The sequence below is a fragment of the Spea bombifrons genome, chromosome 6 (assembly GCF_027358695.1).
Source record: "Spea bombifrons isolate aSpeBom1 chromosome 6, aSpeBom1.2.pri, whole genome shotgun sequence".
Lineage (NCBI taxonomy): Eukaryota > Metazoa > Chordata > Amphibia > Anura > Pelobatidae > Spea > Spea bombifrons.
Window position 1 is genome coordinate 5,774,903 of NC_071092.1, and position 14,755 is coordinate 5,789,657.

Here is a 14,755-nt window from a genome sequence, read left to right on the forward strand (position 1 = left end):
GGTTTTCTTTGTTTCAAAATGTTTGACATTCAAATCTATGTGACCACGTTGTTGTAAACAGCTGAAAACTTGGGTCTAATGAGCTCCTTCGAGACGCGTTGTGTATGTGGGCACCCCGTCTTATTGAACGCTGCGTAAAAGTTATGCAGAAGCCATAAAATAAGAGACAAGGATAAGAGCGCCATAGAATTAAGCAGCGGGAGGGCAGACGCGGCTGTCATGGTTCAGCAGACAAAATGAGAATACATGAACGCAGAAACTAAAGTGAAATATAGAACGGGGCTGGCACCCCAGCTTTCTATGACTTTCCGTTAATTTTCTTAACATTGCCATGAACCTAGCCAGTGGCATCACTAGGGTTGGGGCGGTAACTCATGGTGTGACCCCCACGGACCCCCTACCGTACCAGACCACATATATACAAGGTAACACATACAGAGTCACGCAAGCACATATGCACACACAGTTACATACATACATACACACAGTCTCACACACACAGTTAGTCACTGATCCTCGCGTGTGGAGGGGGGGGCAGGTCACCAGAGGATGCCAGCTTCTGATGAAGTCACCCGGCGCGGTCCGCACCTGCCGTACCTCCCTAGTGACGTCACTGACCAAACCCAACCATTTCGGATTGCCTGCACATGTGATACTATCGATTATTATTATTATACAGTGATGTATGATCATTAATCTGGAGAAAGGTGAACTTCTGATTTAATTGGCCTGGTGATGAACATGGTAATTATACTCGAGAACTCCTGTGAAGGAGGATCTCGTGGTGGAATTATAGTCTGAAGACACTAAGTATAGGATCAGCAATGCTTTTACTCATTAGTCATTTCCCATGAAGCCACCATTGGGAATTCTCCAAGATTCTTAACTCTTTTACGTCTGGCTACCCAAGGACACTCATATAGCTAGTTAATGTGTTTTTTTTTAATACACATATTATGTCCCCAGGATATTTTTTTCTGGTGTTCATGTAGAGATCAGTAGAACACAAGAAATCCAGATTAAGGAGAATAAGATGTGTTTTTGGCAGAAATTCAGAGAGAAATTACTCAGTGCCTTACCTAATGTCCTTGCCTTCTGAGAGGTGGGAATCGGCCGTGCTGTTTTGGTGTGAAATAAATATGACTGCTTCTTGGACGTTTTAATCTGGTTCTTAATGCCTCCCAAAGAAGGAAAACTGTACTGCAGCCAAATGTAGGGATATAAAAAAAGGGAGAACATCAGTGGGATTTTTGTAAGCAAGATTTTGATATATTCTGGAACAAAAAAAAGTATGTTTTTAGAATAAAAATGTGGGATCTTTGATGACGCCTTTTAAAATATTTATTTTGATCTGTGTTAAGCTTTGGGGGGGGTGAAGTCCTGCCCTTTGTAACGGCATCTAGACGGGAAAACAATTTATTGCACTCAATGGAAAAATGGAAACGCGTTGGAATGTTTGAAAAAAAGGTGATTTTTATTTTTAGCCAAGCTGAACTTGCAACAATCAGACCGGAAACGAAATAATAATATAATAATAAAAAGGCTGTCGGCATTCTATGACATTAGTATTTACAGCTGAATGAAGGTAAGATTCCCTTGGATATATAAATTGGAGATGTTTTATGATCTGTAAACCCTTCTGATTTGACCCATACAAAAGCTACCTGGGATATCTCATTCAGTACAACTCCTAGCATCCATACCACCTGCTTTACCTTCCGACAATGAGCTCTGCCCCTCGTCATTTGTACGTTATGGGGATAAGAGGGTTGATTAGGCTGTTATTCTACCCCCTATTTAGTTTAAATAATCGTCAATGAAGGCTCTCAATGTCTCACTATCTTCGTTCCTTTACTGCATAGATACAATGAATCCATATTGTTTCTCTTTGCATCGCCTTCATAGTGTTAAATCCCCCATACAATCCTGTCTCAGCATTCTATACCTCCAAAGGAAAATCATCGCTTATCTATAAACCAAATACCTCTGGTAGTTTTGATAAGTGAATTACACTTAAAGCTACGTACGTAAGAGTTTTGATTTTAGAATAATTTAATAAAGTCAAGGAGCTAATCAGTATATCCATCAATATCTCCTAAATCTGCTTTATACCAAAGGTGAGTGTGTGTACTCCCATAGACTGGCGTCTGAAAGCATAATGGTGACCAGTAAGAAGAATGTCTCCAATTCCCATCTTATTGTGACATTTATACTCCAGAGAATTATTGAGCTCTAGATCCACAATGAGGAACATGTTGTGGGGAGTACCAGGTGGTTGTAATGAAACTTGTGTAATCTGTAGACACCGACAGTATCCCAGCATTACAATGGTCTGCCAGAGAAGAGATTGAGACATGGCTCAATGGGACTGTACTGTTTAAGAACCCAAAGGCCACCACCGCTCAACATCTCTCCAGAAATCCCGTTTCTCTGGGACACATGAAGAAAACACCCAATGTCACGGGTGAGTATTTAATACCGCGTATTACTCAAGAACAAGACTGTCTGCTCATGTGCTGCTCATCCAGATTAATTCTGGAATGTAGGTGAGCGTATACAACTTGACCTGTTCATTCCATTTGAAAATAACTCTTTGATGATACTTTGTAGCAGACGGGTATTTTCAAAGACTTTTTTCAGTATCTTCCCAACAAGAGATTTTTTTCCCATTTCACTGAACATCTCGATCGACGGACCTCCTAGAATCTTAACGCAGCTGCTCCAAGTGTCTATTCTAAACCACGGACCCGAGCCAAGTACGGCTTTGAGGAACCACACAAGAGGTCCATCCATTCCATGCATTGGGTTTTGGGGGTTCTCAATCATGTCACCACCCTTTTTGGCCGACAAGACAGTTTCGCAACGCGAAGACTGTCGTGTTCTGATAATGAATAATGCGTTAAGAAATGCGATGAAAATTCTTTCTTTCTAGAGTCAGAACCCAGAGATCTTTGGAACTGTACTAGAGGTTACTTTATTTTTCCTGCTGTGCCCCTGAAAAATGAGAGACTGTGCTATGGGAGGAACCAGCTCCAGGCACTGCGTGAAAACAGCTCAGTGTGTGGGGGAGGAGGAGTGAAACTGCAGTATCAAGTGGGGGAGGGGAAGGGAGTATTATGCATGCTCACCGGAAACCTTGTGGCCGTTGCTTTGATACATTCCCTAACTGACAGCACATTAACATTCAACATTTGTGCCCTTCGCCCTGCCGGGAAAAAAGAAGAAGAGGTATGGCTGAGTATTTCTCCTATCCCATGGGTGTAGTATAGGAGCATTTATATCACACCAATTCAATTTACAGAAGGATCAGGATCTAGAGCAGGAGAAGGGGTGGTTGTTGGCAATATCTCTTTAATGGCAGATTCTTAGCTCCATTCACGTTTTTTTCCAGAAGTACACACAACGAGGTTAAGCAGAAAACTGGTAGGGATGGGCGGGTATTGCAGAAAAATGTGGTCATTTGCAGAGTTTTGTGATATGGAAGCCGAGGGTCATTGGGCAGAATGAATGGGCCATACCATGTTGTCAACTCAAGGAGGTGTTGGCCTTCTGGTGGGTGCGTAGCTAACATAATTATTCTGAGTATGTTTGGGTCACATCATTCTTGCATGTCTATTAATGAGGAATGTATTGTGACAGCTCAAGGACGCTTGGGGTCGCACTGAGCTGGTGGTGTTAGTAGGCCATGGAAGTATTTGGATTTGAATATCTATGCTTCTTGTGACATAATCAAATCCATGACACAGTCGGCGAGGAACTCTTGACATTCCATTCTAGAATGACATGTTCTAATTCTCAATTTCCTTTCTACAGGCTACATCAGCCACCTGCCCCATTAATATTTTCCGATACCCCCTCTCGAGCTGCCTTTGTTTTTGTCTATCGTAATTAGAGTGGCCAAACTCAGAAGAGTGTCCTCTGGAGTCGGTGACTAGATAAGACTGGCCTTTTCTGGTCTGTTTTAGAACCTAATAGAGGGAGCTGATAGCTGTCACATTTTCATAGTGAGAGTTCTGGCCTTGTTGTCTTACATTTGAAGGAGATTATATGGCAATTAGAGCAAATTAATCATTATGACTTTTAGAACAAACAGTCATTGAACTGTTTTTTGGGTCACCCCTACCATGCCAGAAGTTAAATAATTTGGCAGCGGAATAATGTTATTCAACAGAAAATGTGATCGGAATTAGTTGAAAGCTAAGACTTGTTGTGTTTTCATGGGTGGCTTGTAAAAACTTAACCTTATTAATGCTAACAGAAACTGATTTCATGTAACAGTAAATCCATTAATATGAGTATTGACAATAAATCAAAGATGGACCTTAGACTGGAACCCTGATATTACAAGAGGAACGTATGTCGGTGTCTTAGAGAAGCCAATACGATTTGACCGTAAGATTGTTGGGTTCCATGTTGTCATTGTTGCGCAATCTGAGGGCGCTATATAAAACAATAATTAGAATAGTAATAATTCCAGCCCTCTGTAAAAGCTCATCAAAAAGCAGCATCCAAAACCCAATGGTCTGACCCATAACTCAGTCCATAATGGATGTTGGCCACTTGTGACATTTCTTGGTGAAGGTCAGGTACAGAAACAAGACTGAAGCAAGAAACTTCCGAGTGTAAACAATTGATACAATGTATGACAGAACGGCTATCTTCTTCCCAAAATCCAGAGTATCTATAACTGGAGTTTTACCCTCATACCCCTCCCCCCCTCCCCCCCTCATAGGAAACCATGAATAGATTTAGAAGCGGATGAGATGTTGGCAGCCGGTCAAGGTGACCCTCATTTGTTTAGGCAAAACACATGTTTAAATATTCAAAGTAACTACCATAGCTTAAATGTGTCCGACGGGAAAAACATTGGGGCAAATACAGCAGATATGATCAAAAAACATTTGCACGCGATATTTGAGCTGCAAATAAAGAAGCATCCGGAACTATATTTAGAATCCGGGTATCAATCACCGGTCGTTAACGTGCACAGGCATGCCGGGCTGTCAGGGTAATACTGTCTGTGATACTCGCCGATACCCTATTTTATTTCTTAAGCCGCGTTGAGCAGATCGCTGATACGCTGGAACATCTGTTGGAATGTCGGGTTTATGTTTTTCCTCCTAAAAACATCTTATCAGTTTCCTTGTGCGTATCTTGTGTTTATAAGCGACCAAGGTTATGAGTACAAAATGGTAAAGATGGAGCAATCGCCGTGGCGATCGATGAAATATCCTTGCAGTTTTTTTCTCAGATTTTTTGTTAGTGTATTTTTGGATGATGGGTATATATGGCAACGCTCCGAGTTTCGTTTGGAGGCTCCGGGGTGAAGCGCTGCTTCTCTGGGTCACTACGGGGAAAGTCTGGATCGCGGCAGCGGTGTTGCGCCCCACTTCCCGTCTACTTCGCCTCCAACAATGGCGTGTGTCCCTTGGCATCAGCGGGACCGCACACCAACGCCAGTGGGATCTCCTACCGGGATCCCGCAAATGGGGGCTCCGGGTAGCTGGAGCGTTGGTGGGGTTTCTTGGTTGGGCGCTGCCCCAGGGCTGATCCAAGGCAGCTCCAAAGCCATTGTCCTCCATATTAAGCACTGGGGTATGATGTCATATCCCGGAGAGCCGCACTTTGAAGACGTGGCGAGTAAGAACGTTATGGAGCCTGTGCCACCTAAGCTCAGTGCGCTGCCTCCAGCCAGGGCATGGAGCAGCGCCGTGCCGGGGAGCCACGCATGTCCCCTACTTACTCAGGAGAGGAGCTGCTGCCCCACTGGAACTGCCACCCTTGGCCTAGTAAGCCCAGACGAGACTACACGGCAGTCTAACTGTCTAAACCATAGGAGCCCTGGGCAAGCCAGCCATAGTGGCCACCAATAGCCTGTGGCCCTCCATCATGCAGTGCACTGACACTGTGCCCAATGTGGCTCTTAGGGGCCTAAGAGACATCTTACTCTGGGCCCCAAAGATAAGCCAGGCCGCAGGGCAGCTGCCCCGGGTTATGTAAAAAAAAAAAAATGCGCATTAGCAAACATTTGAATAGATTATAACTTCATTCTTGCCACAAGAAAGTTGCTTTTTTAAATTTTCATGCATACATTTGCATCTTTTTAATAATTCTATCCGTACATTAAGGCCAGCATTGCCTTATAATTGTGCCCCTGGGGTTGCACCGCTCTGCGTCTACTACCTCACCGAGGCCAGGGGACACGCTGGGCACCGGGACTATGTGAAATATTTTACACAATCGAACGACTGACAGAGTTTATTAACTCTAAGGCGGCCAGAATCATCATAAAAATAAAAATATACCTCTGCTTGGGGCTGCGTTACGGCGCTCGGCTTTTACAGATCAGATAAAAACGCTGAGAAACGGGTGGATTTATTTAGCGCCGTTAAATGACCGCATCGCCCACGACGTTTATCTCTCTGCAGGCCGTGCCCTGACTTCTAGGCATTTATGATAATTTATGAATTTAAAATGCCGGGTTATTGGGAGTTCAGATATTCGTATCTTTCTAATATAGCCCACTCTCAATAATCTCAGCCGACAATGATAAAGTACTCTTTTCGGTGAGGAAATCTCCTCGAAGGAGGAGAAGTGCAAGAACCTAAAACTAGAAGGTCAGAGGCTTAGATGGAATGTAAGGGAGGTTTACGTTACTGAGAGGGTGGTAGATAAATGGAACAGCCTCCCAAGCAGAAGCGGTAGAGAGTAATACAGCGAGGGGGTTTAAACATGCATGGGACAGACATAGGGCTCCCGAATCTAAGACGAGACCAACGACCGATTAAGGTTTGAGTCTTTACAGCAGGAGAAACGGACGGGGGCCGCGAGGGGCCGATCTGCCGGCAGCTTCTATGTTTATATATTTATCTTTTTGTTAAAACAGATCAAGAACCCGATAGGGTTAAAGTGAATGTTTAAAATGATTGGAGTTTAAATGTAAGCCTGCTGAGTATCTTTTAGACTGAAGGGGTTTTGGGCGCCTGAGTGAAGGGGGGGGGCAAAATGAAGACGCGTTGTGTTGCTGTTAGCGGCCCACTAGGGGCAAATACGTTCCTAATTAAATAGCGAAGCGCGTCTGTAACGGCGTCCTGGATTTATAACTCATAAGCATCTGTTGTGAACACTCTGCGAGGAACGAGATGACTTTTTAGGTATTTTCTCAGTCGGTTTAAGGAACGTGTGGAGTTTTTTGTAGACATTTTTTACTAAGGAATAAGGAGAACGGAGCAGAAGCCATTTTTACATTTATTGCTAAGAAAATGAGAGGGTGATCAGACCTAATGTATGTCGCTCCAGGTGGTACATTCATTAATTTATATTAATTGTCATTTTACCTTGTATAAATACCTTGTTATTTATTATTTGTTATGTCCTGCTTACCCATTGCACAGCATTGCGGAATTATACAATAATATTAATAGTAATAATAATTAAATAATAATAATAATCAAATAATAATAGTAAGAATAAATAATAATAATAACCAAATAATATTAGTAATAATAATCCAATAATAAAATAATAATAAAAGTAATAATTAAATGATAATAATTAATTAAATAATATAATAATATTAATATTAATAATAAAAATAGTATAATAATAAGATAATCTACCAAAGCGCGGTGGAGAATTAATAGAAGAATGTTTGTTTTTTTGGAGGTCTTATATTTTTGAATTTAAGGTCACATGATTGACATTAAGACATGTGACCTTCCTAATGCCCTTGAGAATAAGACGTTGTAAAATAATCATGGCCCCCACCATCTGCTTTTTATCATGTCATAGAAAAAATCTCCCCTTGAGGCTTGTTTTCTTTATTTTGGGACATCGGTGAAAACATGGTGGGACCGGGGCACGTTACGGGAAATTACCCCCAGGTCAGCGATATCCAATTCAGTCTTTGGGGGCCCACAAATTTGGGTCCTTGGGTTGTCAAACCAGCTATTAGTCTTTCTAGCCGCTACAATGTATATCCCCTGGGTGAATGTACATGGTTAAAACGTACCCTGCGTGCATTATGCCATTATGTCTTACCTTTACCCCCTCTATGGGGCATCATCGTGATGTCTTCTCACATCCATACTGCTTACGCTCATTAAGCCTGAAGCGGCCTTTTTTAACGCATCCGCAGCCAATAGACCAGCAGACTTTTGCGATGGTCAATTATTGGTCACGAAAGCCACGTATAACTCTGGTTGTCGGGACTGTCGCAGCTAAATCAGGACACTCTGTAACTATTACTTTGAGATTTGTTTTCTCCTCACGGACGTTTCTTTTTCCGCCCGGGCAGATATTGCTGGTTCAGATGGACGAGGTCCATATTTACTTAACAAGGTTGCCCCGCGCTCTGCTTTTAATTACATTGCCCCGTATTTTGGCTTCTGGTCCACTAAAGAATGAGGGCACAAGCATTGTGTGGCCTTTGGTATTATTGGTATCTTAATTAATGCCACATGGTAACCATGCTACTGTATGGCTGCCCCCATGCTGTTTAACCCCAGCTGGAATAGACTGCAAGCTCTTGGGGTCAGCAGTTGAGTGGTACTGTGCTTGGTGGGGCTCTCAGGGTGTTTTTAGCCTTTTGCCCCTGGTGCTGGGGGCTGTTGGGGACCCAGGGGTTAGTTGTGAGGCCCCTGCCATGCCCTGGGGGCGGGGCAGTGGGAGGGGCTGTACATCCCGCTACTCCCCAGTAGGGGGCGCTCGTCGGACCTGTGCCTGTGGTGTCCTCCGGGGCGCCCTTACCCACCATGGCCGGCGGGGGGCGGCAGAGAGCTTTGCGGAAGCGAGGCGGCACTTCCGGTGCTCAGCGGGGCGGCCATTTTGTGGTGGAGCGGCGGAGGCCGAGGAGGGGAGTGACCCGGGCAGTGGCTGGCGAGTGTGGGCTCAGTCAGTGCAGCGCCCCCGGCAGGCAGGTAGGAAAGAGATGGGAGCAACAGCAGCCTCTGCCTCGAGGGGGGTAGAACCTCCGTCAGTGGCCCGGAGTGGGGGCGGGGAATCTCCGGAGCAAAGCAATTAACTGTCCCTTGGGAGCCGGGATAGGAACCAGAGAGGCCACCGGGGGCAGGGAGACACGGAGCGGAGACGCGGATACACGGCACACAAACAGCAGCGACACGGGTACACGGAGCGTGGATATTCACAGCGTGGACACAGATACACGGCAGCGCCATAGACACGCGATACAGATAGCGGTGACACACAGAACGGACCCACACCAGGGGCACAGCAGTGACACACAGCACGGACCCACACCAGGGGCACAGCAGTGACACACAGCACGGACCCACACAGCAGTGACACACAGCACGGACCCACACAGCAGTGACACACACCCCAGGCGCTTCTATAGATAGAACGTGTGACTGTGTCAGGATCTCTCTCTAATATATATATATATATGGGTGTATATGTGTGTATGTATGTATATATATATATAAATTCCTATGGCTGTCCCATGAAGTGCCCCAGTTTCTGGGACAGCAGCGTGTGTAAGTGGGCAGCGTGTGTGAGTGGGGCAGTGTGTGTGAGTGGGATGTTATTGCGCATGCAGCAGGCAGGTCCTGGGTGTTATGGGGCTGGAGCGTGAGGAGTGTACACACCAAGTAGGTGTCCTGCCTGCCAGCAGCTCCGTGTGAGCCGAGTCCCCGTTTCAGGTGTCCCGATTGGGACGTCTGTTTCAGAATTGCGACTGGGGTTGGGGGGGGGGGGCTTCGTGGTTGGGCCGGGGGTATGGGGTATGCCACGGGGCTCGACTGCCCACCGTATGCGAAGCGCCACATCACGGAGCTCAGCTACACAGCATCGCAAGGTGGCCCTTGGGAGCTGCAACGGCTCAGATCCACATTTTATAGCTTCCTGGGCTGGTCAGGCTCTCCACAACCGGCCCACGATCCCCACTGACTACAAAAGTAGGGTAGAGACGCAGGACGATGTGACATTAGGAAGGTTTCCTTTACATGGAGGGTGGTAGATAAAGGGAACAGCCTCCCATGTGACGCAGTAGGGGCTAATACAATGAGGGCATTTAAGACAATCCCAACAAAGCTTGCCATTAGCCCGCTGAGGACTTCGTGTGGCTTCTCTACACTGGTGATTTTATCTACTCTTTAGTAAATCTGTGTATGTGCCAAACACGCGTGTGCTCCTCCCTCTCCCATCAAGACCACGTCAGCTCACACATTTAATTGAGCCGGGCGTGCCAGCGTTGGCCCAGCTCAGCCCGGCTCGATGACGTTTGGGAATGTGAACCGTCTGAAGCTTCTCATCCAATTTAGGTTTAGAGTCGTGAAACATTCTGTTACATGTAACGTAATCACATATGTTGAACAGCAATGCGTCCTTCATGCATCGCAAGAGAGTTTGGGCCATCACTGCGTTACTTCATGCATCGCGAGGGAGTTTGGGCCGTCACTTCTGCCAAATTTTTCGTTTCCGACAACAAATTATGATTCCTGCCCATGCGGTTTGGCTAAAATTTGTCGTCCCCCTCGTTCACGTTCTCTAACATCTCCTCTCTCTCCTTCCCCGCAGCTCTGCTTCTTCTCTAGCTCTTCTTTCTTCATCTCCTCCCTGTGTCTCCTTTCTTCATCTGCTCCTCCATGAACCTTGGCTCCTGGAGCATTTGCGCAAAGGGCGGAGCCTCCAGAACCCCCTCCCCCCCGATTAGAGGAACGGGGGAGAGAACAGAATAGTCGAGAGAGAGAGAGAGGTGCAGAAACGATTCTTTCTCCACAAATCCATCTTCATTATTCTGGCCTCTCTATTTCCACAAAAGGGCGGAGCCATGGAGAGAACATCTCCCCGTTCCTCAGGGGAGGGGGTGTGCCCGGAGGCTCCGCCCTTTTGCGTAAGTGCTCGGGAGGCAAGGCTCATGGAGAACCGGACGAAGAACGTCACAAGATCGAGAAGAGACGGAGGAGAGGGTAGGAAGGCAAGTCGAGGAAATCTGTAGGTTCCCCCACCGACTCAATGGACTTAAACAAACCACCACTAATATAATTCTGCTTATAACGCATGTAAAATCAACCTGTGCCTATGCTCAAAGCTTCCATAAGCCCTCTTCTGACGTACGCCAACCAACGATATTTATCACTCTGATTGGATTAAAAGCTGTCGACGGTCTGCTTTTCCTAAATGTCAGTGAGCTGGCCGAGCCAGGCCAACAATGGCGCTCCCGGCTAAACTAATTGAAGGTGGGAGCTGACCTGGGCTTGACAAAATTGGCAAATTCCATTAAAATTTACATTTGGACAAATACGAGTGTATCGACACGGGCGTTAGTGCCTTAAATTGGTTTCTTAGAACCGGTAACATTTAGGCCAGAAGGTTTTGGAACCTGCTGTGAAATCTGCTGGTAACAATTCCTGTTTGATAAGCGTCGTCAGCCTGTTATTAAAGTCTAGACTTTTAGGATGTTTGTGGCGTTAAAAAAAAAACAAAAAACACGTGCAGCCGAAAAATAGAACAAAGTGACAAAATGCTACAGTAAGCAAATCTTCGTCTTTCAACTTAAAAAGCGACTGACACGTAAGCGGCGGTTCCAGCTCTGCGGGTCGCGTAGAGACGTAGCCACGTGGGCATCAGAGGGATTACAGCTTGTTAGCCTTTGGCGATGTGCTCACCCAGCTATAGAAGTTACTTCTTGACATAATTGAGCGTGTTTAAAAATTGTTCAGCCTTGTTGAAAAGAAAATGGAGCGTTTTCAGTCTGGCTTTCTGTCTGTTTCTTATGCTTTCTGTCATTTTATGCAAATTGGCCGCTACCTCGTTTTTTGCCCTATTTTATAGCACTTTGGGTGTTTTATTAATGCATTCTTAGTATAGCTGTCTTCTGATTGGCTGAAAATGCAAAGATATAATCGAGCTTTGATTTTAACCAAAATTCTTTTTTTCTCCTGTATATTTCTGTGCCACTTATTTGACGTGATGGTAACGGTGATCGGGCCAAGCCCTGCAACTCTTCTAATTTTCTTTTCATGTTTTCTTTCAAGGTTCTCCGGTCCATCGCGAGACTTGTAACGAGACTCTGAAACTTAATGCCATGGACGTTGAGGAGGGTCCCATGGAGGGAAAGGCAGTCCACTCTTGGTCCAGGATTTCTTCCACCGGAAAAAGGGCGCTCGAGGAAGCCCTTCGAGTGTTCAGTCCCATGTCAAAGGACTTAACCAACACAGAGTCCCAGCTGGTAAGTTTTCTGCAAGGACTTCGAGAGGAAGGCTACCAGCCCACGGTACTAAGCAGCAAGGATGTCTATGGCTACAATTCCACAACAGCCGATACCCCTCCCAGCACAAAAAAGGTGCCCGCTTCAAAAGGTACGGCGTCTACGCTATCTGCGTCATCTAAAACACAATCCAAAAACTCCTCGAGCAAAGTGTCAGCTACGTCGGTGGCGCTCTCTGTGAACGCTCCAAAAGTTCCAAGTAAACCTCGTGCCAAAGCTACCACAAACTTATTGCTGAGGTCATTAAAACAAGCCGAGTCCGAAAACTCTAAATCCGTCGGCATTTCATCCAACTTGTATCCTGCCGGCTACCCCCCCATGAGACTGTCGGTTGTTTTGGAAGCGTTGGTACCTTTGGAAGCAAAACTCAAGCAACACAACACGATGGTGTCATCCGCCAAGCAGAGCTCGAAAGCAAAGTGCCCGGATGGTGCTTCAGAACGCGTGGATTCGAAAACATATCAATTTGTCATCAAGAAGATGCCTACGCTGGAAAATCACGTGAGTCCCCAAAATGCAGCAGTGTTAAAGGGGCCGAGCGGCAGAATATTGAAAGAAAACAATGCCTGCAAAGCCTCTGATTTGTTAAATGGGCACGTGATACGGAACCCTTCTAAGAACTGCAATGGCATCAGCCAATCGCATAATAACTTGAAAGTTCCAAAAGACGTTACGGGTAAAGTCCAAAACAAAGATGGCCTACACCAAGACGCCAATGCAGGCAGAAAACGGAAGCATGCAGAGGGTGTTTCGGAAGCGCCGCTCGACAAGAAGATGAGATGTTACATTCCATTGGATAAAAGAGCAGCTCTGAACAAAGACAAATACAATGTGCTTCAGTCTAAGGTCATTAAGGTGGACAAATCCTCGACCGACGACGAGGTTCGGCAAAGAGCACAAGAGATTCTAAAGCTCAACCTCTCTCCTGTAATCCGAATTCAACCTTTGTCCCTTGCAGTCCCTTAATGTCCTCTCGCTGCGTTCATTTTTTGTTTTCTCTCCAGAAGTTTGGAGCTTTGCAGACTCCATTTCATTTCACGAGAGAGAATTTGTTGAAAGACCATGTTTGGAATGCTGGCTTTTCTTTGGTGGCCTTTTTTTTTTGGTTTCGTGTTATTTACAGAACATGTTCACACAGCCATGTCCTTACGAGATGTAACAAATCCCGTTGGAGGAGTTTTTATTTCGATGATTTCAGTTGGGCTTTCATACATGGCAATATGTAAATTGTGTGCAATAGTCAGAAACCCTCCGAAGGTTTATGCACTGTGACTCGCTTCTAACTCCTAAATTGTATACAAGCTTTTAAATCTCTTTTTGGGACGGGGTGGCGTATTCACTATGTACTCGACCTAAGAACCGTTATAGGCACTTTATTATTTGGGGTCGTTTTTACTTCTGGAATCCAGCGGTGGAGATAATCAGCTTATAGCCGTTTCTAGAAACCGTCCCGTCGACGTATTTCGGTTTCAAATCGCTTTCCTCGGACTATAAAACCTTTGCTTGTTTCTAATCGTTCTTTTATATATATTTTCTCTTGTAACAATTCTGGTTTGAGTTGTCCTATAAATTTGCGCAATATTTTTATTTTAAATCATACCTGTTCAAGGAGTTATTTGCAAACCTTAAATATCCAATGGCTTTAAAAATGACTACCTTAAATTAATTTTTTTATATGGAAAGTGCAGTTTCGTATAAATTTACAGAAAAGTTTAAAGGCGGCCAGACCGCTCCAAAACATTTTCAATTCAACGTTTACTTTAGTTGTGCTTACCGCCAGATGTGAAACCAGCGGGGGGATCTCTTCGCACCTTAGAACAGGTTAAGCCAAATTTTTGGTGCAATTTGCAAGTCCAGAAAATGTAAGGACCGGGAAAGTATGAATATAAATCAGAACAAATGATTGGCTGCTATTTTTTTCAGCGTGCCTTGTCTTTTGGGGGTTTTTTTTCTTTTCGTCTTAAAACACGGCCTGTCGATATTGATACCCTGGTCAAATTGCTCTTATTAGGGCCTTCCTGTTAAAGTTACAAAAAGTAAAAAAAAAAAAATAAAAAAAATAAGTTTAATGGAACAATTTTCTTGGGGAAAGGTTTTTTTTTTACACAAGACTTTGTGTAAACTTTTCCGATCTCTCATGGCTTGAATGCCTGTTTATTACTGTACAGCTGAATTTCTCATGTGATGAAGGAATTAACCATATGCGTGCCAGAGAGGCACTTTAAGTGCTAACCAAAACGAGCCAAAACACAAGACTTGGGGGGGAAAAAAATGTCAATCACTTTATTAAGTTCACCGTGTAAATGATTGTCTTGGTGCTTGCGCACGTGTTTTTTCTGAACAGGTTGACCGGTCCTCACCAGAGCTTTCGTTATACTGGGAATAAGCGAGCTCCTCCGCTTAAGAAGCGTCTTGGCCTTTTATACGATAGAATTAATACAGCAGGACGCGTTTTCAAGTCCTTCACGTGTTACAGAAATAGTCCCAAACACGGATGTTTATCCAGTGTAACGTGTTCTGCTCTTG

General features: G+C 44.8%; 1 protein-coding gene and 1 long non-coding RNA gene across 3 annotated transcripts; one reads left to right on the plus strand and one right to left on the minus strand.

Moving 5' to 3' along the window:
- Positions 1–2,653: 2,653 nt before the first annotated feature.
- On the minus strand, positions 2,654–2,989 carry LOC128501016 (uncharacterized). Its single transcript, XR_008354969.1, has 2 exons — positions 2,748–2,989; positions 2,654–2,696 (listed from the first exon to the last, which is right to left on the minus strand). It is a non-coding gene; the product is annotated as an uncharacterized LOC128501016 (long non-coding RNA).
- Positions 2,990–8,837: 5,848 nt separating this feature from the next.
- CCDC71 (coiled-coil domain containing 71) lies at positions 8,838–13,770 on the plus strand. 2 transcript variants are annotated; one of them, XM_053469952.1, is made up of 2 exons: positions 8,838–8,918; positions 11,997–13,770. In XM_053469952.1, exon 2 carries the CDS (start codon positions 12,047–12,049, stop codon positions 13,193–13,195), a length of 1,149 nt encoding a protein of 382 aa, XP_053325927.1. In that variant the 5' UTR covers positions 8,838–8,918; positions 11,997–12,046; the 3' UTR covers positions 13,196–13,770. The 2 variants fall into 2 exon arrangements, with proteins under 2 accessions (XP_053325927.1, XP_053325928.1); XM_053469953.1 differs by lacking the exon at positions 8,838–8,918 and adding an exon at positions 10,885–10,928.
- The last annotated feature ends 985 nt before the right edge of the window (positions 13,771–14,755 follow it).

Bases quoted from the DNA above. Each gene is read 5' to 3' on its own strand.
- CCDC71 (XM_053469952.1), top strand. From the start codon at position 12,047: ATGGACGTTGAGGAGGGTCCCATGGAGGGAAAGGCAGTCCACTCTTGG.